Here is a 20,618-nt window from a genome sequence, read left to right on the forward strand (position 1 = left end):
CTATCTATCTATCTATCTATCTATCTATCTATCTATCTATCTATCTATCTATCTATCTATCTATCTATCTATCTATCTATCTCTACAGCTGCCCAAACACCACTGCACAGACACAAGTCCTGGGTGCAAGCACACATATTTATTATACAACATACCTTCAGATGGCTTCAACAAAAGCACAATAATGTCATACTCTTCTTCTGTCTTTCTTCACACCTCCCAGGCAAGCTTTGTCCGCTTTTCCCCTTAGACTGCTAGAGGACATAGCCTAATAGAAGTTCAAATGGAAGCCCCATAAAGTAGGGGAATCTAACAGGGCTGCCCTACAGGACTGCAAGTCCCAGCATGCCCTGTGGGTGTCCATGTGGGAATCCTGACCCAGGGATGCTACCATTCAGTGTACTGGGAGAGCCAGTGGTCCTGACAGGTGTTCTCCCCCTGTCCTTCCGTCACGCTGGCCTCCCTGCCAGGTATTGTTCTTCGATGGAACCCTTTCTGGGACACCAGCATGCGCAGTTTTGTCCTGGTATCTTCTGCCATGCTCCTGGATAAGGCAGGGAACATTCTGCCACTTCTCTCTGCTCATTTGCTACCTGGGCCTTCCAGCCAGGTAAGGGAGGGCAGTCCTTGCATTATGCTGTCCACACTGCCTTTCTATCAATGACTCTGCTCTATGACTTGAATCGAGTTGGGTCCAATGGGATTCCAGAAATGCAGTAACTCCTTGCTGGGTGGTAACTATGAATGTTGTCATGTCAGGCTCAAGTTGGACAATCTGTGGCGCTTAAATGATGAAGAAAAACCAACCACCCTTTGATTCTCCTTTGTGTTACGATGCACTTCCACTCTTGTTAGAGCTTCACTCAACACCCATCTGCATGATATTCCATCTTATCTTACAGTAGATAGAAGCAGCACATGGCATTGCCCGGGTAAGTCATGTGAAGCTCTGGGTAGTTTCTCTGTTAGTCTGGCTTCAGTCTGTTCAGATGTTTCATTTACTCTGAGCCAGTAGGTGGCACTGGTGTGTGAACTGTAGCACACAGGAATAAATTAGAAAAATAAATAAATAACTGAGACCCGCAGGGTGAAAAATTTGGGTTCCAAAGCTGTCATTCTTGTCTGTATAGTCCTAGAGAGCAACTATGCACAATTTGCTTCAAATTGGTTAGAGGGGTGTAGGATTGTAATACTTGCTCTGTGCCAGTAGGTGGTACTGGTGTGAAAACTGTAGCACACAGGAAAAAAAAATCTTCTTCTTCTTCTTTTGGCTGCTAAAAAAACATGTCAGTACCCCTAGGGTCAAAAATTTTGTTTCCAAAGTAATCATTCTTGTTTGTATGGACATAGAGAGCAACTATTCAATATTTGCTCCAGATTGGTTAAGGGATATAAGATTGCAACACTTGTCTCGATGCATGCTCAATAATCCAGGTAAGGAAATCCTAGAAATTTGATTCTGTTCATCTGGACAAAGTTTTTAAGTGGGAGAAATATTTCGAGACTTATCCAAGTCTCTTCCTCAGTCTCAATTGACTGCAGGTTTCCCCAACCTTATAAACAGTACCTTTGCTTAATCACAGAGACTAGCACCATTGACAAAGGGCCAGTTGATCAGTGATATGCAAATTGTCCACTGATTAGTAGACGTGTGAACCATTCATAGAGGGTTGAGGAATGGCTGCAATCACAGCATTGTAAGATGGCGACAGACATCTCTATTCACTTGTGTCCCAGTGACTGAAGCAGTGGAGGTAGTACGTAAGAGATTACAGAATGACCCCACTCTCAGTAAAAGAACCTCTCTCAACGCAGACCAAGTGTGCCTGCTTTTGGAACTGTGTCTTCAATCCACATATTTCATATACAAAAGCCAGTACTACAGGCAGAAGCACGGGTGTGCCATGGGTTCCCCTGTTTCACCTATAGTAGCCAATCTATATATGGAAGAAGTGGAAAAGAGGGCTCTATCATCCTATCCTGGAACACCACCGAGCCATTGGTTCAGATATGTGAATGACACCTGGGTGAAAATCAGATCTCAGGAGGTACCACAGTTCACAGACCACATCAACGGGGTGGACAAACACATCAAGTTCATCAGAGAGGATATGGAAAATAACAAGCTAGCCTTCTTAGACTGTGAAATTTCCATCGTCAACAGGGGACATTTGAAAGTGGATATGTACCGTAAACCCACACATACGGACCAGTATCTAAGGTTTGACTCTCACTATCCACTAGAGCACAAACTAGGTGTCATTAGGACTCTACAACACAGAGCTAATACCATTCCCACAGACTCAGAGGCCAGGGAAGCAGAAGAACACCACGTTAAAAAGGCCCTGAGTAAATGTGGATATCCCAGCTGGTCCTTTGTCAAAGCAGGGAGGACACCTAAAGAACGCTCCAAGCGATTCATGAGAGAGGAAGGACATCCACTGCCTAAGCGAAAACAACTTAGTGATCCCATATGTGTCAGGATTATCGGAACAGCTGAGGCGCATTTTCTCAAAACACTGGGTCTCAGTGGCTTTCAAACCCCAAAACACGCTACGCCAAAGATTGGTCCATCCCAAGGATCGGGTCCCACGGCACAAACAGAGTAACATAGTTTATGCGGTTAAGTGCCAGGAGGAGTGCCGTGAATTGTACATCGGGGAAACCAAGCAGCCACTGGCTAAGCGCATGTCACAACACAGAAGAGCTTCCTCGTCAGGCCAGGACTCCGCAGTCTATTTACATCTACAGGATAGTGGTCACTCCTTTAAAGATGAAGAGGTGCACATCCTGGACAGGGAGGAGCGCTGGTTTGAGAGAGGAATCAAGGAGGCCATTTACGTGAAAAAGGAACGACCATCTCTGAACAGAGGAGGGGGCCTAAGGATACATCTGTCGCCATCTTACAATGCTGTGATTGCAGCCATTCCTCAACCCTCTATGAATGGTTCACACGTCTACTAATCAGTGGACAATTTGCATATCACTGATCAACTGGCCCTTTGTCAATGGTGCTAGTCTCTGTGATTAAGCAAAGGTACTGTTTATAAGGTTGGGGAAACCTGCAGTCAATTGAGACTGAGGAAGAGACTTGGATAAGTCTCGAAATATTTCTCCCACTTAAAAACTTTGTCCAGATGAACAGAATCAAATTTCTAGGATTGCAACACTTGCTCTTAGCCAGCAGGTGGCACTGGTGTGCAAACTTGGCACACAGAAAAAAAAATAAGAAAAAAACCACGGGGACCCCCAGGGCAATAATTTTGGGATCCAAAATTGTCTATCTTGTCTGTATGGTCGAAGAGAGCATCTATGCAAAATTTGGTTCAAATTAGTCAAAGGGTGTAGGATTGTAATACAGTGGAACCTCAGGTCATGACCGTAATTCGTTCCAAAACTTTGGTTGTAACCCGAAGTAATTTCCCCCATAGGATTGTACGTAAATACAATTAATCCGTTCCAGACTGTACGAACTGTATGTAAATATATTTTTTAAAATATTTTTAAGCACAAATATAGTTAATTAAACCATAGAATGCACAGCGTAATAGTAAACTAAATGTAAAAACATTGAATAACACTGACAAAACCTTGAACAACAGAGAAAACTAACACTGCAAGAGTTCGTGCTATAGCGCTACGAACCGCTGGCTAAAAACACTTTTTTTAATGAGTTTTAAGAACAGGGAAATAAATGAACAATTGAAAAATCCATAATTTAATAAACAACCAAAAAAAGTAACATTGCAACAATGCACACTACGAACCGATTGCTGTAAACAGAAGTGAAGTGGAGGTTACAATCCAACAGAAAAAAAGTCTTCATTAAATACAATGAGGTTCAAACAATGCTCGAATCAGTCTCTTTAAAAACAATCCCAGTGCATTCTTTAACTGCCTTATGGGGACAGCCCATGCTGGGACCCCTAGGGTCAAAAATTTAGTTTCCAAAGTAATCATTTTTGCTTGTATGGACCTAGAGAGCAACTATGCAAAATTTGCTTCAAATTGGTTAAGTGATGTAGGATTGTAATACCTGCACTTAGCCAGTAGGTGGTACTGGTGTACAAACTTACCACAGATAAAAAAAAAGAAAAGAAAAAAAAAAACACTGGGACCTCCAGGGTCATCATTTTGGGATCCAAAGTAGTTTATCTTATCTGTATGGTCGAGCATCTATGCAAAACTTGGTTCAAATTGGTCAAAGGATGGAGGATTGTAACACTTACTCTGAGCCAGTAGGTGGCACTGGGGAGAAAACTATAACACACAGGAAAAAAAATAATTAAAAAAAATTGCTGGGACCCCTAGGGTCAAAATTTTAGGTTCCAAAGTAATTGTTCTTGTTTGTGTGGACCTAAGGAGCAACTATGCAAAATGTGCTTCAAATTGGTTAAAGGTTGTAGGATTGTAATGCCTGCACTTAGCCAGCAGGTGGTGGTACTGAGGTGCAAACTTAGCACACAGAAAAAAAAAGAAATGAAATAAAAAAAAAAAAAAAAAAAAATGCTGAGACCCCCAAGGGTCAAAATTTTGGGTTTCAAAGTAGTCTGTCTTGTCTGAATGGTCTGAGAGAACACCTATGCAATGTTTTTGTCAAATTGGTTAATGGATGTAGTATTGGAATACTTGCTCTGAGCCAGTAGGTGGCACTGGAGTACAATCAGTAGAATACAGCAAAAAAAAAAAAACACTGGGACCCCCAAGGGTCAACATTTTTGGGTGAATTAGTGAAAAGGATGTTGAGCTGTAATACTTGCTCTGAGCCAGCAGGTGGCACTTGTGTGCAAAAAATCAAAAAACACTGGGACCCCAGAGGGCCATAATTTTGGGATTCAAAGTTGTCTATCTTGTCTGTATGGTCCTAGAGAGCAACTATGCACAGTATGGTTCAAATTAATCAGAATGTAAGATTGTAAAGGGAACATACATTCAGACAGACTTTCTATTTTTATGCCAGAATTATTTTAGGTTTGTAAATTATTAAACAAGGTCAGATTCTACATTTACTTGTCCTTTTTAATTCTTAAGCACAGATAAAATCAAATACTTCAAAATGAGTAGCTATGCAGTTTTCTCAGGCCGAATTTCACTTTTACTTGAGTTGTTTTCCAAATTGGCATCTCGACGTTGGCTCAGGTATGGCTGCTTCTCCATCACTGGATATTACAACAAGACAACTATCCATACAGACCTCAGAGTCAGCCATGACGTGAAAGGTTAAAGTTTGACATGAAAACCTGCAGTCACAACTCAAACATGCAGTGTGTGTGAGACGATCTAAGAATATTTTTGAAGTAGAGGCGTTCTGCCAGGAAGAACGGAGGAACAATTCCTAAGGGCCAAAGAGGTGACTACAGAAAAATACTTGAAGGTTTTGATTTATTCATTTTGTGAAATTAAGCAGATAGAAGCGTTTTTGGCCTGAATGATCTGTTCTTGTCTAGACTGTTTTAGGGATATTACTAATGTGGACCACCAGGGGGCACATCGCCTCCCAAACCTGACACAGACAGATGTGGGGCACAAGTGCAAACACACACCTTTATTTATTTATTTTTTAAAATTTTTCCCTGTGGGAAACGCTTCCCCCGTCTTCCACCCGACTCTGGCTCTCCGAATGGAGTGAGGTGGCTCCTTTTATTCCGCTCCTGAGATGGCTCCAGGTGGCTCATGAATGTTCCCTGGAATCACTCCCAGGTGTGGTCAAAGTCCAATTGCAGGGCTCTACCGATCCTCCTGGCAGCCCCCATGACCCAAACTCCAACTCCCAGCGTGCCCTGCAGGAATCCGTGATGCCAGGAGTGTTGAACCCCCCCCCCCCCACACACCCCCCCAGCATCCCAGGGAAGGTAGTGCCGTGTGGATACTCTCTCTCTCTCTCCCCCGGTCTTTCCATCCAGGTAGCGTCCTGGCCGGGTAATGGTTGTGGTTGTACAAGCTGCCGAAATGAGCTTTCTCCGCAGAGTGGCTGGGCTCCCCCTTATAGATAAGGGTTGAGAAGATAGATAGATAGATAGATAGATAGATAGATAGATAGATAGATAGATAGATAGATAGATAGATAGATAGATAGATAGATAGATAGATAGATAGATAGATAGATAGATAGATAGATAGATAGATAGATAGATACTTTATTAATCCCAATGGGAAATTCACATTCTTCAGCAGCAGCATACTGATACAATAAATAATATTAAATTAAAGAATGATAATAATGCAGGTGAAAAAACAGACAATAACTTTGTATAATGTTAAATGTTAACGTTTACCCCGCCGGATGGAATTGAAGAGTCGCATAGTTTGGGGGAGGAACGATCTCCTCAATCTGTCAGTGGAGCAGGACAGTGACAGCAGTCTGTCGCTGAAGCTGCTGCTCTGTCTGGAGATGACACTGTTTAGTGGATGCAGTGGAGTCTCCATTATTGATAGGAGCCTGCTGAGCGCCCTTCGCTCTGCCACAGATGTCAAACTGTCCAACAATAGAGCTTGCCTTCCTCACCAGTTTGTCCAGGCGTGAGGCGTCTTTCCTCTCAATGCTGCCTCCCCAGCACACCACTGCGTAGAAGAGGGCGCTCGCCACAACTGTCTGATAGAACATCTGCAGCATCTTATTGCAGATGTTGAAGGACGCCAGCCTTCTAAGGTAGTATAACCGGCTCTGTCCTTTCTTGCACAGAGCATCAGTATTGGCAGTCCAGTCCAATTTATCATCCAGCTGCACTCCCAGATATTTATAGGTCTGCACCATCTGCACAGTCACCTTTGATGATCACGGGGTCTATGAGGGGTCTGGGCCTCCTAAAATCCACCATCAGCTCCTTGGTTTTGCTGGTGTTCAGGTGTAGGTGGTTTGAGTCGCACCATTTAACAAAGTCCTTGATGAGGTTTCTATACTCCTCCTCCTGCCCACTCCTGATGCAGCACACGATAGCAGTGTCGTCAGCAAATTTTTGCACATGGCAGGACTCCGAGTTGTATTGGAAGTCCGATGTATATAGGCTGAACAGGACCGGAGAAAGTACAGTCCCCTGTGGCGCTCCTGTGTTGCTGACCACAATGTCAGATGTGCAGTTCCCAAGACGCACATACTAAGGTCTGTCTTTAAGATAGTCCACGATCCATGCCACTAGGAATGAATCTACTCCCATTTCTGTCAGCTTGTCCCTAAGGAGCAGAGTTTGGATTGTGTTGAAGGCGTGTTGATTAGCTTATTCGGCCTTATATAGTGCCTTTCATAGTGACTTCTCTACTGTCATGTAGTTGTTTCTGTGTTTCTAAATGTTAGCACCAGTAAATAAAATGATGCCGTGAGGAAGCCAATGAACCAGATGAAGGGATTTGTCCATTGTGTATTTATATATTGCTGTATTATTGGAGTATTTCTCTCTACTTACCCTTTACCTGTTTTCTTCAAGAGTAAGTGTACTTGTCAGGTTCGTTACCGGGTTGGTCTACTGTGACACTTTAAGATTAGATAGATAGATAGATAGATAGATAGATAGATAGATAGATAGATAGATAGATAGATAGATAGATAGATAGATAGATAGATAGATAGATAGATAGATAGATGTGAAAGGCACTATATAATAGATAAATAGATACTTTATTAATCCCAAGGGGAAATTCAAAGATTAAGTAATAATAATAATAATTATTATTATTATTATTATTATTATTATTAATTAAGTAGTAATGATTAAGACACACATACATGGCTATACGCATACACACAGAAACTGAACAGAATGACAGACACACAGCTGGCTAATCTTTAGCACTTTAAACCACACAAGAGCCTTAGGAATAACACAGCTTGTCACTCTCTCAGCACTTCAAGAGACTTACTTATTATCGGCACAAACAACATACGATGTTTTAATGATATCTCAGACCTAAATATTACTTTTGGTCTACAAGAAGACATTTAAATATACAAAGGCTCAGTATCCTTGACTATAGACCATTTATCAGCCAAGAATGCCTTACTTTACGCACTTTTACCTACTTTTGGGTGGAGCTCTCACCCTCAGCCTTACTAAACCTCACAGCACAAAGAGTATGGCAAACCAGGTGCTCAGAGAAATCTACCTTATTACTTCAATCGCTCTAGACATTAAGACAAAGCATAGAAAGTTCAAAAACAGCATGGTATTTATTACAGGAATAATAATAATACCACTGGAACAAAGAATACTAAAAAATAGGACTGATAGAAAAGTCTGGATATATATAGTCTTTAGAAAAAGCTTATGAAAAAGTTACAGATAACAAGGATGAATGTCACAGGTGGCTTGTGATCTCACACTCGTAGTTCTTCATGATGCTTTTATGACGACCAGATGGAAATGGCCGTACGTTGCCATCACTCTGTTCTCTCCTGACGTCTTCCTCCCTCCTTTCTTTCTCACTTCCTTCCTATATCACTCCTCAGACGAGGCATATTTATTCTAAAATTCTACCGGGTGGTGGGGGGGGGTTTGCAACATGTGATTGTTAGATATTCTGATTGGCTGGCTGTCAATATGATGAATGAATTCATTGTTCGTTTTCCCAAACAATAAAACTTTTTTTGATGTTTCCTGAGGTGTCGCTATGTCTTCCTTTCCCAGGCTGTAAAATAATTAGACGTCCATCCTTTCTCGGGTTATAAAGTAATTGATACTCTGAGCCACCAGCATGTCTTCCTTTCTTTGTTGGAAAAGCTATTTTAAAAGTGAGGTATAACTGGGAAGAAGACATGCTTTGATTTCATCTGTTATCTTGAACAAAATATAATGGAAATATAAACCAAAATGTACAGATTTTGTACCCCACAACAAGTGCCTTTCAGAGTAGTAAGACTGGCTCATTCGGCCTTATATGATGCCTTTCATGGTGACTTCTCTAGCATCATGTAGTTGTGTCTGTGTTTCTACATGTTAGCATCAATAAATAAAGTGATGCATTCAGGAACATATAAAGGGATTTATCCTTCTGTATTTATATAGTGCCTTTCACAGTAGTAAGATTGGTTTATTTGGCCTTATATGGTGCCTTTCATGTTGACTTCTCTAGTGTCATGTAATTGTTTCTGTGTTTCTATATGTTAGGTACAGTAAATACAGGGTGGGGCAGAAATAACTCCCACATTTCGAAAAATCACTGTGGGGTCCCCAAAGCAGGTAGAGGGGTGCGGTCCGTTCCGTTAAGTAGGGTACATAATAAAGTTCTCAGTCGTCACCATGTCGAGGTCGGGTGAGCATCGAGGCTTTTAGTAGTGGAGGCTTTTTTTCAAAAATGGCGAATCTGTACGTGCGACACAGAGGGCGTTTCGCACGCGGTTCGGTTTACGTGCTAATGAAAGTGTTCCAGACCGGAAAATGATTTTGCTGTGGGTTCAAAGAGTAAGGGCAACAGGATCTGCACTGAAGGGGGTACCTCAAGGCTGAGGTTTTCAAACATCGTCCTTGGTCCTTGGACCAACTAAAGGAGGCCATTCAAGAAGAAATTGAAGGAATTTCGCCCGACATGCTAGTGAGAGTGATGGAAAACTTCCAAGAACGGCTCCAAATGTGTATCAGCCGTCAAGGCCACCATTTGGATGATATAACTTTTAAAACTTAAAGTAAAAAAACTTTTTTATATCTACATTTGGGAAATAAAAAGTTTTTGGTGATACCTCGTACCATTTTTTTTCAATCCCCCTTTGAAATGTGGGAGTTATTTCTGCCTCACCCTGTAAAATGATGCCCTGAGGAAGCCAATGAACCAGATGAAGGGATTGGTCCTTGTGTATTTATATAGTGCCTTTCAGAGTAGTAAGGATTGGCTTATGGTGCCTTTCATGGTGACTTTGCTAGTGTCTTGTAATTGTTTCTGTGTTTCTACATATTAGGTACAGTAAATAAAATGATGCCCTGAGGAAGCCAATGAACCAGATTTGTCCTTCTGTATTTATATAGCGCCTTTCAGAGTAAGAGGGTTTGGTTGATTTGACTTCATAGAGCACCACGCATGGTGGCCTCTCTAGTTTTGTGTTTTTGTCCCCTCATGTTCACATGGGTCACCAGGGGACTCAGAAGTAGGTCCTCTGCGGCTGACCTTGTGTCTCGCTGTCTAAGTCCTGAGCCACTAGAGGGCTCCACTGCCCGCACGTTTGAAAGTTTGCTTCCACAAACACTAATAACTCACATTGTTCTAAATGTCGGAAAGTATTTTTAAATGGGGAAAAAAAAAAATCTGAAAGGTAGGCTAAAACAAAGGAGATATTACTAGCACAGATAAAAAGGGGGACTGATAGAAATCAGATTAGAGCTTGAGAAATTTTTTGATTCCTTTTGCGGCGGCTGCTGTCAGTAATAACTAGATAATTGCACTTTATTTTTAACAAATTCAGACGGCAGGCCTGCTAATCCCAGGCACTCTCATTTGCATTTTGAATGGATCGGTTTGCATAAATTACCGGCACTTAAAGTGGCGTAAAAATAGCAATCATTCTTTAACAAACTGTGCATCTCCATATTATTTTTAAAAGGAGCCTCTTTAATGGGTTTTCTTTATCATTTCAGCTCCCTTTATTATTATCGAGGTTAATGGCTCTCCCTATCTGTGCGTTTCAAAGTTTTTTGAGCGTGAAAAGAAAAGGGCGATTAACAAAGAACTCTCGGCGTATCAGATGTCGAGTGCATATGTCTGAAAAGTTTATTCTGTCTCGTTTGATTTAGTTAGGATATAAAAGGGTGTGGGGAGTCCGGCTGGGATTTGGGGCTCGAACCCGCGTCCTGTCCAGAATAGAGCCAAGGCCTCAACTGGGCTTCTCAGCTCATTGTGTTTAGCAGGCACTTTAATGGCCCCTCTTCTCATTCTCTCTCTCCTCAGTCTCTGGACGGCTTCGTCTTTGTGGTCAGCCATGAAGGAAGATTCCTCTACATCTCTGAAACGGTGTCCATCTACCTGGGGCTCTCGCAGGTAAGCCAGTGCCTGTCATGTCTTCTTATCCCATAACACTTCGCATTAAAAAGTCTGTGATTGGACGACCCTAATTGACCACTGACCAATAAGGTGCTTCCGTGTTTGATTTATTTATAACTCTTGTTTCTTTCTTAGTATTCAGCTGGGTGACATACTGTTAACAGGTGGGACCGGTCCATGGCAGGGACATGGGTTTGAAGTCAGACCACCCTGTTTCCCTCTACTTGCATTAATGTGATCTCCAAACTGCACTGGTGTAAGGCAGGGTGGGTTTTCAGACAGATGAACATCTAGTCCAGGGTTGATCCTTTTGAGGGTCCTCTTCAGGTACATCCCAAATGAACTGACCCCTGTAAACTGGTCCAGTGTGTGAGTGTGACCCCCCCCCCTTTCCAAGATGGAGGCCTGTGAGGGTCCTCTCCAGGTAAATCCCAAATGAACTCACCTCTCTAAACTGATTCAGTGCATAAGGATGACCTCTGATTGGCTGCTGTCCTGTCCAGGGTGGGGCCGTGTGGGGGTCATCTCTAGAAACATCTCAAATGAATTGACCCCTGTAAACTGTCTAGTGCATTAATGTGTGACCCCCAATGGACTGCTGTCCTGTCATGGGTGGGGCCCTGTGAAGGTCCTAATGAACCAACCACTTTAAACTGGTCCAGTGCATAAGGATGACCCCTGATGGGCTGCTGTCCTGTCCTGGGTGGGGTCCCATGGGGATCCTTTTCAGGTACATCCCAAATGAACTGACCCTTCTAAACTGGTCTGGTGTGTGTGAGTGTGGCTCCTAATGGACTTCTGTCCTCTTTAAATACATCCCAAACTAAGTGAACCTTCAAAACTGGTCCAGTGTGTGAGTGTGACCCCCAATTGGACTGCTCTCCATTCCAGAATGGTGCCCTGTGGGGGTCCTCTCCAGGTAAATCTCAAATGTCTAAACTGGTTCAGTGCATGAGGATGACCCCTGATGTGCCACTGTCCTGACCAGGGTGGGGCCCTGTGGGGGTCATCTCTAGGAACATTTCAAATGAATCGACCCCTGTAAACTGTCTAGTGCATTAATGTGTGACCACCAATGGACTGCTGTCCTGTCCAGGGTGGGGCCCTGCAAAGGTTCTCTCCAGGTAAATCCCAAATGAACCGACCTCTCTAAACTGGTCCAGTGCATGAGGATGACCCTTGATGTGCTGATTTCCTGTCCAGGTTGGGATCCCATGGAGGGTCCTCTCCAGTTACCTCCCAAATGAATCTAATCTGGTCTGGTGTGTGAGCGTGACCCTTAGTAGACTTCTGTCCTCTTCAGGTACATCCCAAATGAACTTACCCCTGTAAACTGGTCCAGTGCATGACTATGGCCCCTGTCCTGTCCAAGATGGGGCCCTGTGGAGGTCCTCTCCAGGTATGTCACAAATGAACAGACCCTCCTAAACTGGTCCAGTGCATGAGGATGACCCTTGTTGTGCTGATGTCCTGTCCAGGGTGGGATCCCATGGGGGGTCCTCTCCAGTTACCTCCTAAATGAACTGACCCTTCTAATCTGATCTGGTGTGTAAGGGTGACCCCCAATGGGCTGCTGTCCTGTGGGGGTCCCAAATGAACTGACCCCTCTAAACAGGTCCTAGATTGGGCTGGTTTTTGTATGAGTTTGATCCCAGAGGGGCTGCCGTCCTGTCCAGGGTTGGGGCACTGCCTTACCCCCGGTCCCTGTCACCACATCATTTTATTGATTGGATTGACAGTATGAACACACACTCAGGTGCATGAAGGGTTTTACCAGAGCAGATGTCCAGACGTCCTTTAGCTGTAGCCGCCGGACAGACAGAAATCAGCATGTGTAGATATTTTATTCAATTTAAAATGTCCTTTGTTAAGTTATTGTCTGATACATTATAACCAGAACCCCTTACTGTAGCCTGTGGAATGGGGAGGAGCTGGATCTTATGGGAGGAGCTGGATTTCTGGGGCAGTGCTGGTTACTTATTTACTATATTACACAGAGTCTATGCTCTATTTATTGTTTTTGGCAAATTTACCATTGGAAGGAGCTGCAGGTCCACAAATGTGTGGGGTGCCAACCCTGTCGCCACCCCCACCCCCCCCCCCCACATTTAATTACAGAAATCATCCAAGCAAAATATACTCTCGATGGCACTAAACAAATAAAAATCAGGGTCCTATAGCACAAGGAACCTTTCTCTGAGAATTTCGGTGGGCTGAAGCTCCACCCTGCGGTGTGTTCTCATAAGAAGTGACGCCTCCTTTCAGGAACTGTGGGATACGTAATGGGAGGACCTGAAGGGGCGGAGTCAGTTGCTTTCACTGGGCATCTCCTTGACAGTGTGGAGGGAAAAACACAGGATAAGGTTAGCGCCAGGACCCCCTCTCAACCTGGGGTGGTAGTACATAACTCAGAAGAGCCTGGGGGATAATCCTCTGACGTGCCTGCGTGACACCGAATTCTATCAAAACCTACAAAACTTTCATATTACTTTCCAGCCTCTAATGTGTCATGGCTCAGATAGAGTTCCTCAACTGACTGGGGTTCAAATTCTTGTTTTACGTCTCTTTTGTTCATTTTTAATTCATTGATTTTGTTGATTATGTGAGATTTACATGTCTATGTATTGTAATAAGGAGACGCAAAAAGATTTGGGGATGGCCACCTCGTATACTGGAAACAGCAAACAGGAGGTCAAAATAGAACTGAGGTAATGAGGGTGAAACAGAAACATCTATATGACTGAAACAGGAATGGGATGGATTAGGGCGGCCGGAAGAGGAAGCAAGTTCTTTGGTAGGTGGGCCCTGAAGAGGAAGATGTCATCAGTGAGGGACAGAAGTAGCGTCATCAGAACGGGGGGTTGGTGGTCATGATATTGCTTGGTAGGTTCATCTGCCGGTCTGCAGAGTTACAAAAGGGGAAAGGATCAGCGCCAACCCCTGGTCCGGCTGACAAAACATCACTTGAGCCCATCAACCTTCTCTCAAGCACACGTGTGTGACAGTTTTGTGGGTGCCAGGAAATGCCGTCCTCCCTATAAATCCAGAGAGTCTTCCACAGTTCCTGGAGGTTCATTGTGAATGTGCTCAGTAGTTGGTGAGTTATCTGTGATTTTCTGTCTTTTGTGTATTTTGGAATTTTCACCTTCTTGCTGTTTTTTTGCCTATTATATTTGGATTCTATACTAGGACTTTGTTTGACTTGGATTGACTTGGTTACAGGCTGTTCCATTTTGCCTTTGTGCTCCATGGAGTTTCAATGGGATTGGAATCATGATTTGTGAAGAATACGTCTTACACTTTATGAAGCTCCGTTTCTTAAACTATGGCCCTGTCCTCCAAACAAATGCACTCTGAGTGATCCAGGCATTTAAGTTACGTTTTGTAGTGGCACTTAAATGACTTCACTATGACATCACATTCATTTGCCTCTGGTAAACGCCAACCTGCAGCCCAGATTGACGTTCTGTGTGTTTTTCCGTCGGGGGTTCAGTTATCAGGGAGTCCAGAGTGTGGGTTTCGAGGTTCATCCTTCACTGGATCCACGAAATATGAATCAGTTGGCTCTATTAGATTTGAACCTTGATCTCCTTGTGGTAAAAATCCTCCTGATACAGCGACAAAGGTAGAGAAAACATCTCCGCCGCTACTGGGTTCACCCTCAGACTGCACAGCGTGTGCGTAATCTATGAAGAAATACGAAAAAGAAAAGCTGGCACAGCACCATGTCACATACCAGGCATCCAATATGTAAGTGAGTGTCAGCCCTGAAGAGCGGCTACTTGTCACCTTGAGGTAACCGATATACAGTATACAAGCAGTACTCACATATGCACTCACGCACCGGCGTTAATTATCCACAGTTTCGTCATTAACACAAACCTACAAACTGTTTCAAATTCTCCATTATTATCATTATTGTTTTGATGATACTGTGTGTGTGTCTGTCTGCATATATATATATATATATATATATATATATATATATATATATATATATATATATGGTTGAAATAGTTTACTGTCAAATAATGCAAAGAGTACGCGACACGTGTTTCACTCTAATTCTGGGCTCATCAGGCGTACACACTCTACTGCACCCCCCTCTCGGGGAATTGAACCTCGGACGTCAGCGCCAGAGGCGAAGCCTCTAACGTTGTGCCACGGCGTGTGGTTCGTTCATTTGACAGCATGTAGATCGGGGTAATTACATTCATTGCATTCGTAGTCTGTGTCACAATCTGATTGTATGGGTGGTTACCTACCAGGTAACGCTTGTGGTTGGTCAGCAAGTCGGCTAACATCGCCACGGTGCCCTCATTTCAGTTGCGAGAAGCAGATCATAGAATGGTGAAATATAGATATATATATATCTTATATACAGACATCTATTCATGGAAGTCTGTCTGTCTGTCTGTCTGTCTGTCTAGCCCGGAAGTGCGAGGCTACAGCATGAAGCTCAAAGAAATTGACTCTGTCGCCAAAGTGAAACCACAGAATAAAGAGAAACTCGTTTAGCCGCTGATAGACAACCGATGCGATTGATTGATTGAAGTGCCAGAATCCATGGTTTCTAGCAGCACGGGCTTTTTACAGCACCGGCTTACACAGCTAGTATACATACATATATATATATATATGTATACAGTCATATGGAAAAGTTTGGGACCCCCTCTCAGCCTTCATAATAATTGACTCTCCTTTCAATAATAAAGATAACAGTGGTATGTCTTTCATTTCCTAGGAAAATCTGAGTACTGCGGTGTTTTTCCGAACAAAGATTTTTAGTGAAGCAGAATTTAGTTGTATGAAATTAAATCAAATGTGAAAAACTGGCTCTGCACAAATGTGTGTCCCCTTGTCATTGTGCTGATTTGAATGCCTGTCACTGCTCACTGCTGATTACTTACAACACCAAATTGGTGGGATGAGCTCGTTAGACCTTGAACTTCATAGACTGGTGTGTCCCATCATGAGATATAAAGGTATTTAAGGTGGTCAATTACAAGTTGTGCTTCCTTCACTTTGACTCTCCTCTGAAGAGTGACAGCATGGGATCCTCAAAGCAACTCTCCAAAGATCTGAAAACAAAGATTGTTGAGTCTCCTGGTTTAGGGGAAGGCTACAAAAAGACATCTCAGAGGTTTAAACTGTCAGTTTCAACTGTAAGGAATGGAATCAGGAAATGGAAGGCCACAGGCACAGTTGCTGTTAAACCTAGCAGGTCTGGCAGAACAAGAAAAATACAGGAGCGGCATATGAGCAGGATTGTGAGAATGGTTACAGACAACCCACAGATCACCTCCAAAGAACTGCAAGAACATCTTGCTGCAGATGGTGTATCTGTACATCGTTCTACAATTCAGTGCAATTTACACAAAGAACATCTGTATGGCAGGGTGATGAGAAAGAAGCCCTTTCTGCACTCACGCCACAAACAGAGTCGCTTGTTGTATGCCAATGCTCATTTAGACAAGCCAGATTCATTTTGGAAACAGTGCTTTGGACTGATGAGACAAAAATTGAGTTATCTGGTCATAACAAAAAGCACTTTGCATGGCAGAAGAAGAACACCGCATTCCAAGAAGAACACCTGCTACCTACTGTCAAATTTGGTGGAGGTTCCATCATGCTGTGGGGCAGTGTGGCTAGTTCAGAGACTTGGGGCCCTTGTTAAAGTCGAGGGTCGGATGAATTCAACCCAATATCAACAAATTCTTCAGGATAATGTTCAAGCATCAGTCACAAAGTAGAAGTTAAGCAGGGGTTGGATATTCCAACAAGTCAATGACCCAAAACACAGTTGGAAATCTACAAAGGCATTCATGCAGAGGGAGAAGTACAATGTTCTGGAATGGCCGTCACAGTCCCCTGACTTGAATATCATCGAAAATCTATGGGATGATTTGAAGCAGGCTGTCCATCAAATTGAACTGAACTGGAGAGATTTTGTATGAAGAATGGTCAGAAATACCTCCATCCAGAATCAGACACTCATCAAAGGCTATAGGAGGACAGCGTCTAGAGGCTGAAAGGAGCAAATGGAGGCTCAACTAAGTATTGATGTCATATCTCTGTTGGGGTGCCCAAATTTATGCACCTGTCTAATTTTGTTATGATGCATATTGCATATTTTCTGTTAATCCAATAAACCTAATGTCACTGCTGAAATACTACTGTGTCCATAAGGCATGTCAGATATTAAAAGGAAGTTGATACTTTGAAAGCTCAGCCAATGAGAAACAAAAATCCAAAGAATTAAGAGGGGTTCCCAAACTTTTTCATTTGACTGTATATATATATAAATATATATGTTGTGGACGCTAGGGGTCACTGTTGTCCCTTAAACCTAATAAACAGACACGCAGAACATAGGGTGAAAGCACCAAGAAGTTATTTTTAATTATTTTCTTCTATAACAGTGCCCTCCAAGCACCACAGCCACAATAAACAATCACTGTATATACTTGCGTTTAAGTTCTCCCACGGATAAGTCAGGGCTAGATTTTACCATATAATTTCCGGTATTTTATAATGTCGGTCGTACAAGTCGAATACGGAAAATTCACACTATTCATCCAAGAGATTACGATATACTAACGCCCACCTGAGAGAGTAACGACGGAGCACACAGCCTTTTTTTTTCTATGTATTGTGCCTACGTGACCACTCGGTAATACCCGAACTATTCCGAAGTGACGCTTGCACTGTTTTGTGCATACCTTATCTACGATGGAACGTTCGATCAGAGGAAAATATGAAGCTGGTTTTAAATTAAATGTTGTTGAAGTGGCAAAAGAAATTGATAACTATGCTGCTGCAACAAAATTCAATGCGTCTGAGAAAAGTGATGCGAAATTGGAGAAGGCAATAAAAAAATTAAGTGTCGTATTTTTGAACGGGCGTATAAGTCGGGTTCTGTTTTTTATGATCCTATTTTTCAGGTTTCAAGACCTGACTTATACACGAGTATATACAGTAATTCTTTCAAAATAACATCAAGTCGAGTTTTGAAGGTCCCTAAAGTCCTACTGTCCACCACACTACTTGGTCACTTATTACTTGTGTCTGTGGTTGTCTGTGTGAAGAAAAAATTCATATATATATTGTGGCTGACAGCCAGGGCCCTTACCTGGTCTGGACGCCTATGGACTGTAAGGACCAGGGGGAGAGAGTAGGAACAGAGCATTATCTGACATTGTGGTCAGCAACACAGGAGCACCACAGGGGACTGTACTTGGTCCTGTTCAGCCTATATACATCAGACTTCCAATACAACTCGGAGTCCTGCCACGTGCAAAAGTTCGCTGATGACACTGCTATCGTGGGCTGTATCAGGAGTGGGCAAGAGGAGGAGTATAGGGACCTAATCAAGGAGCTGGTGGTGGATTTTAGGAGGACCAGGCCCCTCATGGACCCCGTGATCATCAGAGGTGACTGTGTGCAGAGGGTGCAGACCTATAAATACCTGGGAGTGCAGCTGGATGATAAATTGGACTGGACTGCCAATACTGATGCTCTGTGAAAGAAAGGACAGAGCCGACTATACTTCCTTAGAAGGCTGGCGTCCTTCAACATCAGTAATAAGATGCTGCAGATGTTCTATCAGACGCTTGTGGTGCGCGCCATCTTCTACGCGGTGGTGTGCTGAGGAGGCAGCATAAAGAAGAGGGACGCCTCACGCCTGGACAAACTGGTGAGGGATAGGGTTAGGGTTAGGCACTATTGTAGGCACGGAGCTGGACAGTTTGACATCTGTGGCAGAGCGACGGGCACTGAGCAGGCTCCTGTAAATCATGGAGAATCCATTGCATCCACTGAACAGGATCATCTCCAGACAGAGGAGCAGCTTCAGCGACAGACTGCTGTCACCGTCCTGCTCCACTGACAGACTGAGGAGATCGTTCCTCCCCCACACTATGCGACTCTTCAATTCCACCCGGGGGGGGGGGGTAAATGTTAACATTATACAAAGTTATTGTCTGTTATACCTGCATTTTTATCACTCTTTAATAGTATAATAATTTTGGGGCAGCACGGTGGCGCAGTGATAGCGCTGCTGCCTCGCAGTTAGGAGACCCAGGTTCGCTTCCCGGGTCTTCCCAGTGTGGAGTTTGCATGTTCTCCCCGTGTCTGTGTGGGTTTCCTCCGGGTGCTCCGGTTTCCTCCCACAGTTCAAAGACATGCAGGTTAGGTGGACTGGCGATTCTAAATTGGCCCTAGTGTGTGCTTGGTGTGTGGGTGTGTGTCCTGCGGTGGGTTGGCACCCTGCCCGGGATTGGTTCCTGCCTTGTGCCCTGTGTTGGCTGGGATTGGCTCCAGCAGACCCCCGTGACCCTGTGTTTGGATTCAGCGGGTTGGAAAATGGATGGATAATAATATTGTTTTTATCAGTATGCTGCTGCTGGAGTATGTGAATATCCCCTTGGGATTAATAAAGTATCTATCTATCTATCTATCTATCTATCTATCTATCTATCTATCTATCTATCTATCTATCTATCTATCTATCTATCTATCTATCTATCTATCTATCTATCTATCTATCTATCTAATCTCTCCCGGATTGCTAGATTGTAGCCCCTCTGGGTTGCAGCAGTGCCTAGGATTCCCACAGAGCCTCAAGGGAGTAGGAGTTCGGCACAACCCTACTTTATCGGGTTTCTGCCTCACCTGGAAGTGCTCCCGGACCATGCTAAAGGGCTACCAGAAGTATTCCCGGGTTCAGGATAAAAGGAGCCAACTGCCACTGCTTCAGGAAACAGAGACAGGAGGGAGAGGATGACTCTTGTAGAAAAGAGTGGAGGCAGAGACAAAGACAGAGGAAGAGCAAGAAGACAAAGTGCTGTGTACTGCTTGGTGTTGGTGGGAAATGATATGGGAAGTGTTTCCCACTGAATAAAGCCTGTGTGATGTGCTGAAGTTTTGTCTGTTTGTGTCGCATTTGGGGAGCTGAAGCGTCCCCCTCAGGCCACAATATATAAATTTTGTAAAAGAGACGACACAGCAACGTTAGAAAGAGTTAGGGCACCACTTTGGTGACCTCATCTAACTGAAAAACTTCAAAATAATTAAGCATACAACAAGTTGCAGGGCTGAAAATTAAACTGAAGCAAGATGGCCTATATAGTGACTTGGCAGGAAAGGCCAGGTTCAGGAGGGAGGACAACGGAAGTGACATCAGCAGTGGAGTGGCTGTCTGTCTTCTGATCAGCAGAAGGAGGAAGAGAGAAGTTATTAGTCCACAGCGCCAACCTCTGGCTAGGCAGGGAATTACCATCACGTCACGTGTGTCACAATATATAGGAAATGATACAGTAAATAGGCAGGCAGATGTGAAAATGGGTGTGTGTGGGAGAGAAGAGTGTGAAAGATGCTAAAGAGAGATAGTCAGGACTTTGTGAATCCCTGAGGGAAAGTTCACAAGCTGACATAACAGCTATAAGTTCCATTTGTCTCACACATTTTGTGTCACGTTCAAGTCCTACTGGCTGATATAACCTGCCAGTCAGTCAATTACTATCTTCTGTGTCTCCCTTCCTAATGAATCCCTCCATACTACAAGGCAGTCCAACAATGAACTGATTAATGATGTGTCTTGGTGAAGAGTCTTTGGTGTTTTTCCATTATTGGTGCTATCAAGTTTCAGTACCTGACTA

General features: G+C 43.4%; 1 protein-coding gene across 2 annotated transcripts in view; it reads left to right on the forward strand.

The window, feature by feature from the left end:
• The window catches only part of npas1 (neuronal PAS domain protein 1), a 374,233-nt gene that overhangs the window by 257,748 nt on the left and 95,867 nt on the right, over positions 1 to 20,618 (forward strand). For both annotated transcript variants that reach the window (XM_051934005.1, XM_051934009.1), the window contains one exon: positions 10,867 to 10,956. In XM_051934005.1, the coding sequence (XP_051789965.1) occupies positions 10,867 to 10,956 (90 nt within the window). The remainder of the gene's footprint in view (positions 1 to 10,866; positions 10,957 to 20,618) is intronic.

The sequence above is a fragment of the Erpetoichthys calabaricus genome, chromosome 1, assembly GCF_900747795.2.
Source record: "Erpetoichthys calabaricus chromosome 1, fErpCal1.3, whole genome shotgun sequence".
Taxonomy (NCBI): domain Eukaryota; kingdom Metazoa; phylum Chordata; class Cladistia; order Polypteriformes; family Polypteridae; genus Erpetoichthys; species Erpetoichthys calabaricus.